At 40.0% G+C, this 15,642-nt stretch overlaps 1 protein-coding gene across 1 annotated transcript; it reads right to left on the bottom strand.

Annotated features, from left to right (window-relative positions):
• Window positions 1-913: 913 nt before the first annotated feature.
• Window positions 914-2,011, bottom strand: LOC120733997 (putative nuclease HARBI1). The gene is made up of 3 exons (XM_040032538.1): window positions 1,770-2,011; window positions 1,573-1,684; window positions 914-1,492 (listed from the first exon to the last, which is right to left on the bottom strand). Exons 1-3 carry the CDS (start codon window positions 1,899-1,901, stop codon window positions 1,110-1,112), a joined length of 627 nt encoding a protein of 208 aa, XP_039888472.1. The 5' UTR covers window positions 1,902-2,011; the 3' UTR covers window positions 914-1,109.
• Window positions 2,012-15,642: the final 13,631 nt, after the last annotated feature.

Genomic DNA, 15,642 nt, shown 5'->3' with positions numbered 1-15,642 from the left:
GGTGAGGGCCCAGGGAGAGACTCACACACACCGAGCTGCAGTGGTACGTCTTTATGAAGAGCATAGCAGTGTCCTTTAATTTTGCATACGTGTGTGTGTGTGTGTGTGTGTGTTAACCTCTCACAGGGTGAGCTCCCTGTTCCCAGAGACAGAGCGAGTAGTACATTTCGTACTTTTCCCAATAAGAGTAACATATGAACATATACCTTAATGCAACATAAAGCTCATAAAAGCGTTTCCACCCTGACACCTACTGATTTTGCCTTCCCTCAGTGTCGGTTGTCTCTGAGAGCATACTGACAATGAGGTGTATGGTGATTGGTATGTCTGGTAATTGCCATTTGCGCCCACATAAGTCATGAGTGACCTGTATGAACCCCATATACTTCCAGTTGATGGTGATGGTGTACTGCATCTGGTGCAGCCCCCTGTTGAGCCAGACCGACATGCAGTCGTGAGTACTCGTAATACTCCACAGACTACATGTGTCAACAGTAGAACAGCAATGTTGTTAAATGTCTCCAACACAGGCATATGATGACGAAACAGTGACAGCTGCTACAGAGGAGGCCGCAACAGAGCCACACTATGAGGTATACAGCGTACAGTGGAAAATATAACAACTGACTACAATGTGGTACTATGATGACACCATGGACTTACTATGTCCCTGGCAGAGTGATGCTGGAAATGAAGAGGAAGAGGGTCCAGCCACTCCTACAACAAACCTTACCACAGTGGGTTGTCCAGCACTGATTTACAACCAACCTAAGTAGGCATGTACTATGGATGCCAATGCTATGTCCTTTGTTGCAATAGCTCCCTGTAAAGCAGCTGTATAAGACATATCTGGCCAGGAAGATACAGAAGTGCGAAATGGAAATGGTGCACCTCCAGCTGCAGATCCAAAAGTCAAAGCTGGAGATTGTACTGCTGGAACAACAGTTAAGGGTGGGTGGAGTGATCATAGATGGACGAATCATGTCAGTGTTTGTACAACATACTAATATACGCATTTATACTTTGTGTACAGGACATACAGGGTGACCAATAAAGCCAGTTGACCACAGTATCTGTGTATTTGTCATGTAACATGTTGGGGTGACGGGTCACAGGAAATGGTTGTGGCATATGGTGTCTCTGACTGCTCTTCCATCCTGTACGTTCGTGGGTGGGTCAGGATGTTCATCGTGTGGATCACTGCTGATGTCTGGTTCAGCTGGACAGTGTTCACCTCTAATCGTGGCAATGTTGTGTAGGATCACACATGCCACAATGATGTCACATGCCCTTTCTGGGGTGACCCTGAGTCTACGAAGGCACTGGAACCGGGCCTTGAGCATTCCGATGGTCATTTCAACTCTGGCCCGTGTCCTGCAATGGGCCAGATTATAACGCTGTTGTGGGCCCGGTTCAGGGTCAGGGTAAGGGGTGAGCAAATAGGGTAAACATGGGTACCCCCTATCACCAAGCAGGTGGCCAGTGAACTCTCCTAGGACAGAAGAATACATGTCAGTGCAAACGTCCCTGTGGCAATTGGTCTCTGTATATTTCACAGTTACTTCGACCCACCATGTCCAAATTTGGTGCTCAGTGTACATTCCCGGAAGATTCGTGAGTCATGTACAGAGCCTGGCCACTTGGCTTCCACATTTGTGATGATGTTGGCAGCATCACATATGATCTACACAGTGCAGAGGACACATATTGGCATCCATTACCATGATGCCATCACTTGTTGGTGTGAAATGCTACAGGGAATTATGTACCTGTACATTGATGCTGTGGAAGGACTTCCTGTTCACATAGTCTCCTTCATTTGCTGAGGGTGCAATGATTGGAATGTGGGTGCCATCTATACAGCCAATCACGCCTGGGAACCCTGGAAATTTATGTACCATTTGAGTGGTAGTTCACGTATCACCACATCATGCATTGAGTTTTGTTCAACCTGATACCTGCAATTTTGTGGAATCCCTCTTTGATGAATCTTGTGGGTCTGTGACCGGGGAACACCACAAACGAGTGCAGGAGACGTTTCAGTGCAACTGTAACATTCCTGACTGCCCGACAGACGGTAGCCTTGGAAACGTGCTCAGCGTCACCAATATTGTACAGAAAGCTCCCGTTTGCAAAGAAACGGAGTGCGGTACAAAGAATATGTAATGGACTGAGCGCATGTCCGCGATGTGTCACATGCGCAATATATGGCCTGAGGATGTTATCCAAATAACTTATTGATTGTGCTGAGAAACGGTAACGTTCGCACAGGAAATCATCAGGTAATGATAAAATGTCCATACGCGCTCTGATCACTCTCTCCCGGCGGAGAGCTCTGCGGAGTATTTGGGCTTCAAGATCTACTGGCTCTTCAAGGAAGGGACACGCCATGTCTGACACTTCCTACTGTCAGGTTTCCGACAAAGAGGCGGGGACAGTCAGGGTTAGTTGTAGTAAACCTGCTAGGGGGCAGGTTAGCTTCACGGAGTGTGTCGTCATAGTGACTCACTCAGGCTTCAGCTGAACTCGCTTTGTGAAACCGAAAAACCAGAGTTTTCGTTAACTCAGGGTATACTTACTCAGACTTTGCACTAAACCGGCTTCCTGAAATAGGGCCCAGGTGTGTTCGGGGAACCGGATTAGCGAGCTCACGGTTAGCGCGATGGTTTGGTCTTGGATGTGTCATTTGATCTTGGATGTAGTAAGCGACGTACGGAGAACGGGCCCCAGTTCAGTCAAAACATTAGCTTATACACTCCATCACGACTGATTTACCTTCTGAATTTACTGGACATCTGAAGTACAGAGCGCACCATTACTCTGCCACTCTTGCCTAATCCTTTTTACACAATCTGTCAATTTAATAATAATGAAAAAAAAAAAAAAAAAAAAAGTTGGTGACATTATTTGAATCAATGTGATTCTTGTAAATTGGCATATGTAGACAGAGATTGACTTTAAGAGTAAGCCACTGAAGAGAATGAGACAGAGTGCAGTGATAGTTTGATTTAATTTTTCTGTCCTAGCATATCACTGTGGCTGCGTTATTGCTGAATAAACTGAAATATCAATGGTATGTGCATCAGTCTGTCAGACGAAATGAAAAATCTTTGACTCAAATTGGTTTTGCACTGATGAAGGTCATTTCATTGGAAAAGAGCAGACCAACTGAAAAGAAGAATTGACTCTCACTGTTTCACTGCTCTTTTTTTCCTGCTTCAGTTTGGCGTGCTCATCTTTAACAACCACCACAGCGATTGCAAAATGCTGTACTGCACATAACTCCCAGTTAATTTAACAGCCATACCACATGTTTGGATGCCAGTATCTTTGGAAACTTACAAAAGCCCTTTTTCCATTAGTACCTACTCGGATCGGCTCGATGCGACTTGAGGCAGCACAACTCAGCTCAGCTAATTTACCGTTAGAATCAAGTACCACGTAATGTGTGCAGGGTCAACATAGCAACACAGCCAAACGTCCCGCGACATCATTGGTAGGAACCAACACAGGTGGATGTTGAGGCGATGGTACACCTGCTGCTTGGACTGTGGCTTTTCGTCAGACTCTGGGACCATGACGCTTTTTTTTTTTTTTCCTCTATGTAACCATTTCCCTCATTCCCGGGTTTTTTTAAAAAAAAAAAAAAAAAAAAAAAAAGGGGAGACGCTCTCATGCCTCAGTGATGCCACTGACTAACCAATCGTGGCATATGGTCTGACATCACATTTTCAGATGGTTTGAAACCCTGGTTGAGAAGTTACCAAACAATTATCTGGTACCAGTGTTATGAGTGGCTGTGTGCAGACAGGAATAGGACCCAAGGTGCAGACTCTGGAGACAGTCATGAACTCAAAACAGCTTTAATGTAAAACTCAAAATATAACATAACTGGGGGGAAAAAATCAAAATAAACTTAAACCGGAGGACTGACAGAACACACAGCTAGGTAAACAGTAGATTACGACACAGAGAAACACAGGGCTAAAATACACAGAGGGAGCAATCAGGGAATGGGTAACAGGAGGGAAACACAGCTGGGGCAAATCAGGTCTAACGAGACAAAGGAAGCAAAACCAGACACATTAACATCAGACATGGACTTTCAAAGTAAAACGGGAAACATAACAGAGACTGAACAAAAGACACAGACTCACATGCAGTCACTACAACAGAGAGACGTGGGACCAGGGCAGACACAGACACTGACTGGACACGGGGATATAGCAACTAAGGATACACAGAGACGCGAACTAGACAAGGGGATACAGCTGACAGGGGGACAGAGCAACTAGAGACGACAGAGACATAAACCAAAAGACAGAACTTTAAGAAACCAAAGCCTAGAAATTATAATAATAATAAACTGAAAAACCCTGGGTCAACGACCCAGGCATCCTAACAACCAGGTTTTATCACTTAATGGAAAACCCTAGAAACCATGAGCCATGCCGAGTCGACACAAGTAGGTACTAATGGAAAAGGGCTAAAAATAACCATCTTCAAACCTTTAACTCCCAAACATTATTAGTTTGTCAGCTTGTGCACATGAAAAACCAGTGTGCCGAGCTGAGGCTCTACATCACCAGATAAGTTCCCATTTAATTTAATTTAATTTAATTCTTTGGCATATTTATTTTAATCACCTTCTACTATTGTTTTCCTCATTAAGTTTTTTAATTCATTGTGAATCTATAAATACTTGACGGTGTTGTCACAGCAGCATGTTGTTTGTTTAAATGTAATTGGAATAAATTATTGTGACCCAGAAATAAACAATTTTGTGATGTTTGTCACTATGAGACAACCAAAAGCATGGTGCCACCTTTGTTAAATGCTATTTCTTTTCAGTGCATCACTCCGTTTCCATGACAATAGGTATTATAGGCCACATATTTTAATGTAATGAACTTTAAAAAGGGGACCATAAGGTCACAGAGCGCCAAGTGGAAACTATGCATGTGGCCAAGTCATTGCACACAGACTCAAAAATCTTAAGCTGCCTATATTAAAATTATGATTTTAATCTAACAAATCATCAGTAAGCAGATGACTTTTACATAATACATCTGAATGCATTAAAACAGAAGTCATCTAACAAGTCTTCAGTATACAGGATGATCAAAGTGCATGATAGTTTTACACCAACACTTCTTTAATGGTTAAGCAAGTTTCTGGCAGACACCTGCTCGTATTTAGGAAAAGCAACTCAAACAGCCTCACAGTGATGTCAGGATTAATATTTAATGTCTTTTCATATTTAAATCCTTTTAAGAGGAAACACATGGATTGTAATTTTGCTTTCTAATGTCCCTACTTCAACTCATTGTGGACACAACATGTTGGCTAATTATATTCTTTTTTGAGTGACTGAACATGCAAGTCTGAAGTTACTGCTTTCAGCGATGGGTTACATTTGTAAATGGACTTTATGGTTTACTGGTAATTCTAAAGTACTCGAGGGATGTGCTGCATGTTGTCTGGCTTTTTAATGACATGGGCATCAATTATTCAGTTGAAAACATTTCACTGCGGGAACCAGACAGTCACTTAATGATTCAGATTTGTTGTTTGCATTTAAATAGAAAGAAGAAGTACTCTTGAAATATGAGTAGTGTCTACACATTCAACCTAGTTGACATGTTGTATTATGTTATATTTATAATGAGAACGGCAGAATTATTAACAATGAATAAGCATCACAGTTTTATATAAAGATTTGATCCACACCTCACAAGTTTGCTCATTACCAACAAAATTGATCATTTTCAAAATTCATCATAACTCTGTGTTCCCCTCTAGGCCATCTTACAATGATTTTAAGATGTTTTTCTTTTCTGTTCACAAGTCTTACTACAAAACTTGTTGAGGGTCGGACCTTGAAGATGACATGATAGCTCTGGGGTGTTGAAAAGGTTCCTCATCTACCCTCAGGGGTTTAGTTCACCCCTCAGCCAGTGCAGGCACTGAATATACAAAATAGACAATGCTGCTCACAAGGAAAAAAATAGTCACTGAGGCAGCAATAAGAGATAACAAATGTGCTGAAGGTTTTGCAGCCAGAATGTTAAAAAAAAAAAAAAAAAAAAAAAAAAAGAAGGAAAAAAAAAGCAGACGTAGATTTTTTTACTTTTACAGAAAAGGAGGAAGGAGCTTGGAGAGATGGATGAAAGGACAAGAGGAGGTAGAGGAAGAAGAGGGATAAAAAGACAAGGGTGTATAAAAATATAGTGAGAACAGGAGGAAACACGAGGGGAGAGAAAGTGTTGGTTGTTTTTGTGCGTTTGCTGGAGTGTGAAATGCAAAACAAATTTCTATGCATGCAAACAGAAAAGTATAATGTCAAAGAAAAAATAGTCTACTGGCGGTGGTGGAGGAGGGCCTGTGTACCCTCACTAACTTTACAAATAAAGTACACGCTCCCCCCCCCCATCCCCCGTACCTACCACCAGCTCTTTTGTGCTCAGCAGCCAGGGGGAAAAGAGCATTTCAGGATGTACAGCTGCATCAACCAAACCCATTTATAGAAAACACCTCATATGCAATATGAGGTCAATTAAACGTCACATGTGTCAGGTTATCTGAAAAGAGATTACTGATGAGATTTTAAACATTTTTCTAAGGAAATATTTACTTCAGTAGATTTATAATCAGACAAAATGAAACAAGATTATTTTGGTCCACTTAAGCAGACACTAAGAAAAGGCAGCAACTAGAAGAGTTTAATGAAGCTAAAGAATGTAGTGAGGACTACAACACAAACCTAAGGTATGCATCTCTGCAAGGTACGTTTTCTAAGTACCTAGCTGGCTAATCTGTTAGCTTCTAGACCTGACCTTCCTTCCCTTCAACCTGGTGTCAAGATATGGTGGTGTCAAGTCCCCACTCAAGTTCTCATTCCTGCCCTTCCTTCTCTCGCTGCCTCCAAACACACCTTCACCTTCTGTTCGGCTAACAGCAGCATCTTGCAAGTGCAGTCGACTCAGACTGAGACTGAGTCCAAAACTAGATCAAAATCTTCACTTTCTTGTTCCACGTCATCACCTCTAATGATCATATCTGCTAAGATACTGACCCCAGGCATTCCTCCATTTCCCTCTCTTATTCCATTTGTTTTCCAGTTCCCTTCTTTACACCTTCATCTTACAAGTTCTTCTAGACATAAGGCGTCTCCTGTGATGCACTTTTAACCACAGGGTTGGAGCAGCTGCATGATGACAGAGTAGAGATCAAGCAACAATACAGATATGAGTGAGAACAGAAAACACCACAGACACACGTGGTTTGTTTACATTAGCTTTTTTTGTCCACGCTTTTTGAGAACTACATTTTAATGCACATAGAGTACGAATCAATCTGTGAAAACAGATTTAATAAAATAAACCTATAAACACACTGATCTTTGTATTAGATGCAGGTTTTTGAACATCTGGCTTTACTTTTTTTCAGTTTTTGTTTTAATAATTTGATCAAAGTTCAGGCAATGTACATCAGTGAGCCTTTACTGATGCTTCACAGACTTTTCAAAGTGGGCTTCAGACAACAGCAGCTGACAAGCTTCAATTTGAAGAACAAGCCACTCAATCCAAATGGCCATCTGGCTTTGAAAAGGCAGAATTTTGGTGGAAAAACAGGTTGTATCAAAGGGGACCAATATTAGGACTCTAAATGATATTGTCAGATATCTACTTCATGCATAGATGTGTGCGCTTGCATTAACTTCCTCTCACCCTGCATCATCATTACCACACATGTTCAGGTGTGCAATATTTGTTATTAAAAAATCATCTTAGAGGTGGTAATTGCATTTTCTCTTAATATTGTCCAGATCCCTGAAAACTGTTTGTTTACAACAGTCATTGAAAATGGACATCTACGTTTGTTTAATTACTTTGATTCCTGTGTATCTGCTACCCCAGTTTAACACAAGAACACAATATAATCTGCCATGTACAACAACAAGGACACAGACAGACACCCTTTCACTGTCTACACAGTCCCTGCAGGCGAGTAGTGTCTTAATAAAGTTTTACAGATCTATGTTGGAGTTCAGCTTGCATCATCAATTCCCTTTTGTTTATTCATTTTCCAAATATAATTTCCTACTGAAAAAGGCGTAGATCCATAAAATATGCATGACCTGCCCACTCCCACACAGGCAGAGAAAAACAAAAAGGAAATTGTACAGTAAGAAAACAGTACGGCCTTGTTAATTCAAGGTTACGAATGCAAACTGGAAATGACTGCTGCTTATAAATAATGTTTATTATTAACATTCCATCACTCGTCAGTGACAAGAATTGTGTTGTGTTGTGTACAGGACTCAATGTGTCTTCTCAACTTTGGGCTATGATTTTAATTCATGAATTAGTTGTCTGTCATTTGTAACCCAACTGAAAGCTAATGTGGGTACATTTAAAATTTAAGAGGTTGTTTGAAGGTCTGATAGGACATGAGGCTCCACATGTTTCTCCAAGGGTGCCATCATCTAAAAACACACAGGCTACATAAATTATGCACTGATGCCCTTTTAAAAGTTACGCAGTACAACCCTGTCAGCTGCTCTTCAGACATGGAAAAGCATGCGATGGAGTGGAAGCGCTGAAAAGGTGTCAGTACCACCACCGAGTGGTTAAATAAAGGAACAAGTTTTGCTGAAATGTTGCAGAGTAGTCACATGTCACATGTTTCCTGTGCCACCAGTGCCCGTGAAAGACCAGACGTTGTAATAATGGCTGCCACGTGATAATGTTCCCATTTTAAGGATTAAGGTTAGGTTACTGGGATAATGATACCATAAACTGCAGATGGTTCTAATGGAACAACTTTATATTCTGCAATTTCTGATTTGTTTTGTTTGTCCTTTATTTTTGCTTAAATTACATTTTGGCAGCAGGGATTACTTGGTTAGGTTTAAGAAAAAAATAAAGGATCTTGGCTTGGATTAATATATGCCTGTTAACAGTAATCCTAATTGCTGACAGATGAATGGGATGTGACAGAGCCCTCTCACTGCTGTCATAGTCCAGTACATCAGGGCTCAAAGAAATCCTTATGTGTAAATGAGCCACAGCAGTGACTCTGACGAAATGTCACTAATTGTTGCTCCAGGGATGAGAACGGCCTGGCGATACTGAAATTAGTACCTCTTGAATATAGCTTCCCATCACATTTGCAAACACATGTAGATGTGGACTACTGGCCTCTACAAAGCCAGGCTGAAAGCTTATGCTTGATCGTAGCCTGTATTACAAAGTCAATTTGGTGGGCTGACCATGCGCTCAAAAGGTAGTTTCAGATTTAATTGGACAGGAGGTACTGGTCCTTGTAGTTGTTCTGTTCACAATGGTCATAGAGATATCCTCAATGATGGAAATTCAGCCTGAGAGGTCAGGGAGAAAGTGTACAGTCAAGTGTGCATCTCTTACCAATTCAATCTCCCTCTTGTTGGAGCTTCAGAGTGAATTCAAGCTGAGGTTGTTTTATGATACACAACCCATTTTACATATACTCATACAATTTATAATAACAACAACAACAACAACAACACTAAGTGTGCACTGCTCCCCCCTTCTAAAATGCATTTTAAAACAGATCTCTGCTAGCTATAAAACAGAAGAATGTCTGCAGTTGTCCCCAGCACACCACAATGTGCTGTCAAAGTTGGTTTATCTACTTCAATCAAGTGGGTTAGTGGCTGTGCTTAACAATCAATCATTATGTCTTTAAAACAAGAACAGCTGACACTTTATACTGCTAAATTTTAGTAGCTGTTCTCAAAAGGTGATGGAAAAGGATCTGCTGGAGTTGTTCATATAAATAATGGTGCACACAAATTCTGTTTGAATGTGTTCATACAAAAAGTGAACCAGTGTCCTGAATGCCAATCATGGTGGGCCTTTGTAGCTCAGGAGGTAGAACATCTAGCTGAAGTTCTCCATTTACTGCAGTCCACATGTCAACGTGTACATGGTGTATCCAAAAAGTTGAGCGTATGTGCATTAGAGCTAAAAAGCATGTCCATGGGGGAATACAGCTAATAGTATAAAAACAGTCATGTGTGATTCAGTACATTTTATATGATCCAATACCAAGTAAATGCGGGGCAAGCATACCAAAACTGAAACGTTTAATTTATAAAAAGCAGCTTACTGTATGTATGGGAGAGCAGTATGTCAAGATTTGTCTGATGGATCATCAGTTTTTAATGACCACTTCATCACTGATTTTTACTTTACCACAATAATTAATCAACAAAACACAACACAACACACTTAGCTTTTCATTTCATAAATGTGCCTGTCCCTAAAGCACTATGGGTCAACCTCTGTTTAAATGTGATATAGACTATAAGTCTAGAAGTTAAAAAGATGTGAATGTCCACACAAAAGTTTTTGTAGTGCATGTTTTCATTTCCAAAAATATGATTTAACACACACTTTAGTGGGCAACATACAGAATTAGAGGCTGGAAACAAAGTATTGATGATATCGTGCCAGTGTTAGCATCAATACCCGTGCTGGTATCAATATTTGGATCAATCATTCCACCTCTTGTATAAAAGCACTTCAAATGCTTTTAGTAAGTGTGTATACAAGTACCACTCTAATTACAGTTTACCAAATGCCATTTAAATGAGACTGAATCTGTTTGAAAGTGTTATGTCAGGTAACACCAGGCTCTAAAAAAAAAAAAACAGCAGTGAGACAACACTGCAAACTCTGAATTATTTTTGTAATCACAACAAGCCGTTCAGTCAGCACTGTCCTTTGGTTCCTCTGAGTCAGAGCAGAGCCTTAATATGACAACAGCGGGATTTTTTTCTTTTCTTGGAGCTGCAGCGAAATGAAACATGTCCTGACCAGAACTGAGGGCTCCTGACAAGCCTGTCACCATGAGCGTGATGCTACCTAAAGAGCACACACTGACAGCTGAGGGGGTGGAGGGTGGTGACATGGGGGTCAGATTGGTAAGAGTGAAGGGAGAGTGATGCGTTTCTGACGGCTGGGTGTTACCCATGTCAAATCAGTCCATACAGGGCAGTGCTGATTCACCCAGTGTCATTCAGTGATGGAATAAAATGATAGTGGTGAGAGCGTGTCACACAGGCAGACAGGCCAGAGAGACATAATTACCATCAGATCCCTTAGAGAGAGATAGAGACTAAGAGAAGGACGTGCATAAATTGAAAGAAGAGAATTAAAAATGAACAATTTGAAAGAATATAATAAAAGTGGAGAATTTTTTTTTAAAAGGGCAGAAGTGTTAAGTGGCAAGGTGGTAAGTTTCATTACCCGCCATTAAAAGAGTTGCATATTATCCAGGTCAGGGCAGCTGAGAGTCCTACAAACTGTGGCTGAGAGTCCTCTGGGCTCTTTTAAATTTAAATCGGCTACTCACAGGTGGCAGGAGATGAGGAGACAAAAGTGTCAAAGTCGAGGAGGGAGAGGGTGTACGAGACTCAGATAACTAATGTCAGGAAATGAGGGAGGAGACTGATGGCTGCGATCAGGAGAGACAGGAAGACTGACAGCTGCTAAAGCAGTTTATGGAGTTGGTTGGACTGTGGCACTGATGTTGATATCAAGTGCATTTATATACCAGATGGTCTAAATGCCACAACATTAAAAAAAGGAACTCCGTAATCACAACTATAAGTGGTCTTTTGGGCCAAACAACCAGGATTCCAAGAAGACACCTAAGAAACTAAGCTTGATAGATAAATAGCAATAATAATTAGCAATAAAAGCAATTAAAAAAGAAATTTAAAAGGACTTTAGCTTTCTGGTGGCGATGCTAATATGGCAGTAACAGCTTACACTGTAAATATAAGAGAAAAGGAAACAGAGGTGTGAAGGAATGAAGCTACAGCGTCAAGCAAGACAAGCAGCCATCAATTAGCTACTCCAGGGAGGTTTATGGGAAACATACACCGTGGAAGCAGCGTCACCCGAAGCGATACAAGCAAGGCTGCACAGACAAACAATTTCCGATCTTTATTATACCATGTTTTTTTTGGATTGTAAATCCAGTTGTCTCAAATCTCTCAAGAAAACCCCGAGAGGAATTCTAATTAAATTCACTTGGATTCAACGAACAGATTCAATTCTGGCGATCAAAATGTCAAGGTCACTCATCACAGAAAGCACATCTTTGGCCCCAACAGTCAATAAGTTATAAAAACAAGATGTCAGCATCATTGTGATGTTCTACAGAGAGACATTTTTTACAACATGACATTTTGGTCAGATAATAAGTTTGTTGTGCCGTCTGATGTGTCCGCCTTCAAATTTGTGGCGCTGTGGGGCTGAAACGGTGTGAAAGAGACACCTTTTAGAATTAGCGATGCCCATATTATCATAGCTACAACTTTGTGTTCTACCATTATCAGCTTTTATGGCTTCATAGCAAACACTTTGTCCTTCAGTAATGAAGTGACCAGATCACAAGCATGTTTAGTAACAAAGACAGTATCATTCTTAAACTTGCTTTCTAATTTAGGTTGGAGTCTTTACAAGGTCATTAAATACAATTCAAGTGCTGCTGCAGCTATGGGATTGGACGAGAGTCAGGTTTATACGACAAGTACAATAAATTTTGGCAACATGAATCTCAATGCTCTGACAGCACTGCTGCTGCTGGCTTCCACAGCCATCTGCTGTGGCTGAAAAGTGGCCTTAGCCTAGAGCAAGTAGGGAGGGGCACCGAGATCCAAGTGATGGTTTTATGAAGTTAAATAAAATGAATAAAACAACAAAGCAACAGATTTTTTTTTAAACTTTGTCTTTAAACACAGTGGAGACAAAAACTTTTGTTTTGACAAAGACCAAAAATGTATCCACATAGTCTTGAGGTAATCTTGACCTCTACAAACAAAATGCACAAAGTTCACTTCAGATGAAGAAAAGCCATCAAGTCAAAGGACAAAAACACTGCATGGTCAACAACAGACTACTATTATCAAGATCCAGATCTTCCACATATGTCTGACAGCTGCAACAAGTGCAAGTTATTAAGAAGTTTAATTTGGCTGTGGAAGTTTTTTTTATTTGTAAATTTGTATCACTTTTAGGGTGAGTCATGTGCAGCCATAATTCTTTTGTTGTTTTGTTTCATTACAGTTTTGCTCCTCTTCTAACACCATTTTTAGCTCGCCTGACAAACTAAACAAATTAAAACCATAGCACTGTTTTTTCAGTGACATAACATTGATTGGCACAATAGTTCAGACACAAGCTTTCTGACAACTCCTACACCAGAGGGACAAAAGTCCCAGACCAGAAACTCAAAACCAAAACGCTTGTGGAGGAGAGCAGTGGAGAACTGAGCTAATTAAATCTCACTTCTCAACTTAAATTGACCAAACAACTCAAAGGCAGGCAAAAGGTTTTTTGTAAGAACTTATAGCACCTGCAGGCAATGATGCCTAACGAGGCCTCTGCACACCAGCAGATTATAATTATCCAAAAAGAATTGAACTGTGTTAATAAAGCCTGGAGTAAAATGTTCAGCTATCATACATAAAAATAAACACCTCAAGCAAGATATGTTTATGAGGTACTTGAAGAAGGAACCTATTAAAATTAAAGAAGTAGCTTAATTCTTGCTCAGTTACATGAAATGCTGATTTGGCTTCATGATGATGGTGCCAATCAGATGCCTGAAGACACAGTTTCTATTACCTGTTATTTGTACAAATATATTACAAATACCTTCTAAACTGCATCAACTACAAATCAAATTAATTAATGCTAGTATTAGAAGAGAGTGTGATTCCAAACTCTATCCTCGAACTATCAATGGCCATATTCTGATCTTTTTAACCTGCCTTAAATGTTTTAACAGAAGTCTCATGTGTGATCCACAGAACTTTACAAACATATCTCCAGTTCACACATATACAAAATGAACATCCTGAAGATATTAATTCACTCAAAGATGTTGCAATAGTTGCTCAGGTGTGTTTATGGGAATCAGAATCAGATCTATTCCAGCAGACCTACGACACCAGCTTCTATAAAGAATTGCTTTATGAGTCGTTATAAAAACTGCTGTTTCTAGTCTGGTGAGTTCCTCATATTCATTTTTGAGTCTTTCAAAATGAAGCGATAATTTGTTACCTCATTTGTGATATATTTTACAGCCAGCGGTTTATGTGTTGACTGAAAATGAGTGAGGTGTTTCTTGAGATCTTACAGCAAAAACATACCAGTGACTTTATGTCACAGTGTGTCATGATGATAAGCAAAGATCACAGAGCATCATTCTAACCACTTCAAAGAGTCTGACAAAAAAAGTATGTGACTGATGACAAGTTATGCATTGATGTTTGATTTGTGATCCACTTTGGTGAACGCCACTCTCAACAAATGCAGGAATCCAAAAACCAAAGTGCAGCCTACGATGTAAAAAGTTTATGCAATTTGTTGCTGTTATTCTATCCAGCAGATGGTTTTTGTCACCTGAAAATAAAGGAATATCTTTACTTGGTAAAACTCAGTCTCTTTGTCTTATAAGGCTTCCACACTAGAATTTCTTCCACTTAGACATTTTACACACTGAGTGGCTTTTATGGGCTCAGCTTTGTTTAATAATAGTGGAATAATAAGCTCCATGGGAGGTAATTAGTGAAACACTCTAAACTGACACCTGTGACCACATGAAATAAATTATTAAGCAGACTGAATGCAAAAAAACAATTAGCAAATCATGAAATCTAGTCAACATTTACACTGAACATAAGTGTAAAGAGATGTTTGTCTAACAGGAAGATATATGAAACCACACACATGTGATTAATTAAAGGGGAAAAACTAAACTCTTGACTCCTACAGTGAGGGCATTTGGAGCCTCTGTTTCCTTTGAGAAAAGGATATTGAAATCCGCCCATCCATTCAGATGGACGTCATCTTCTTTAGAATTATTGATCCACCCAAAGGGATGGGATCCCGAACAGTTTGAGTTTGTGAATGTTGTTAGCTTCTTATCACCAAACCTCAGCCTGATTAAACACCTAAGTGGACATCTCAAACTGCAAAAGTAAATTAGAAATATTTTAATATTTTGAACTTGTGCAGATGCAGTCCCATCTATTGGTGCTTATTTGCATTTTTCAATATTATTATCTAACTGTGCCCCAATAGAACAGCTTCACCTTTGGTCTGAAGTCACTATTTGACACCAGTTGACCTTTCGCAACTTGATTAAAACATCAAAATCATTGGCACCCCATTTCCAGAAACTCTTCTGATGTCATGTCTTGGCTTACTGAAGAACATAACGAGAAACAACATTGGTTTTCCTTTAAGTTCTTTTTAGCCCTGCATGTATATTTTCCTATTTTGCACCTACAAAAAACTAAATTGAGCTTATGTTCTCAATTTAAGATAGAAAATGTTCCAGTGTGATATATTTTTGCCCAGTTACCTTATAGGACAACATAAAGCCAGTGGTAATAGTTGCAATATTTTTGTGTTATATTGTGAAATGTGTTATATTGTAAATGCCACCTTTAACTGTTCATAGTATATAGTTTTTCCTCTCCGACAATGAAAACTATTGAAGAGAGAAAGACATGGGGGGTACTTCTTGAGAGGCCTCACATAGCAGGAGAGAACAAACAGCAGTGTGATTTAACTCCCC

This window comes from Simochromis diagramma, unplaced genomic scaffold (assembly GCF_900408965.1).
Source record: "Simochromis diagramma unplaced genomic scaffold, fSimDia1.1 OVJJ01000216.1, whole genome shotgun sequence".
NCBI lineage: Eukaryota > Metazoa > Chordata > Actinopteri > Cichliformes > Cichlidae > Simochromis > Simochromis diagramma.
This window is presented reverse-complemented; position numbering and strand designations above follow the sequence as displayed.

Coding starts and splice junctions, on each gene's coding strand:
- LOC120733997 (XM_040032538.1), bottom strand. CDS start 1,901: ATGGTACATAAATTTCCAGGGTTCCCAGGCGTGATTGGCTGTATAGAT. Junction 1,685..1,769: donor TCCACAGCATCAATGTACAG/GTACATAATTCC, acceptor TGCACTGTGTAG/ATCATATGTGATGCTGCCAA. Junction 1,493..1,572: donor GAGCACCAAATTTGGACATG/GTGGGTCGAAGT, acceptor CTTCTGTCCTAG/GAGAGTTCACTGGCCACCTG.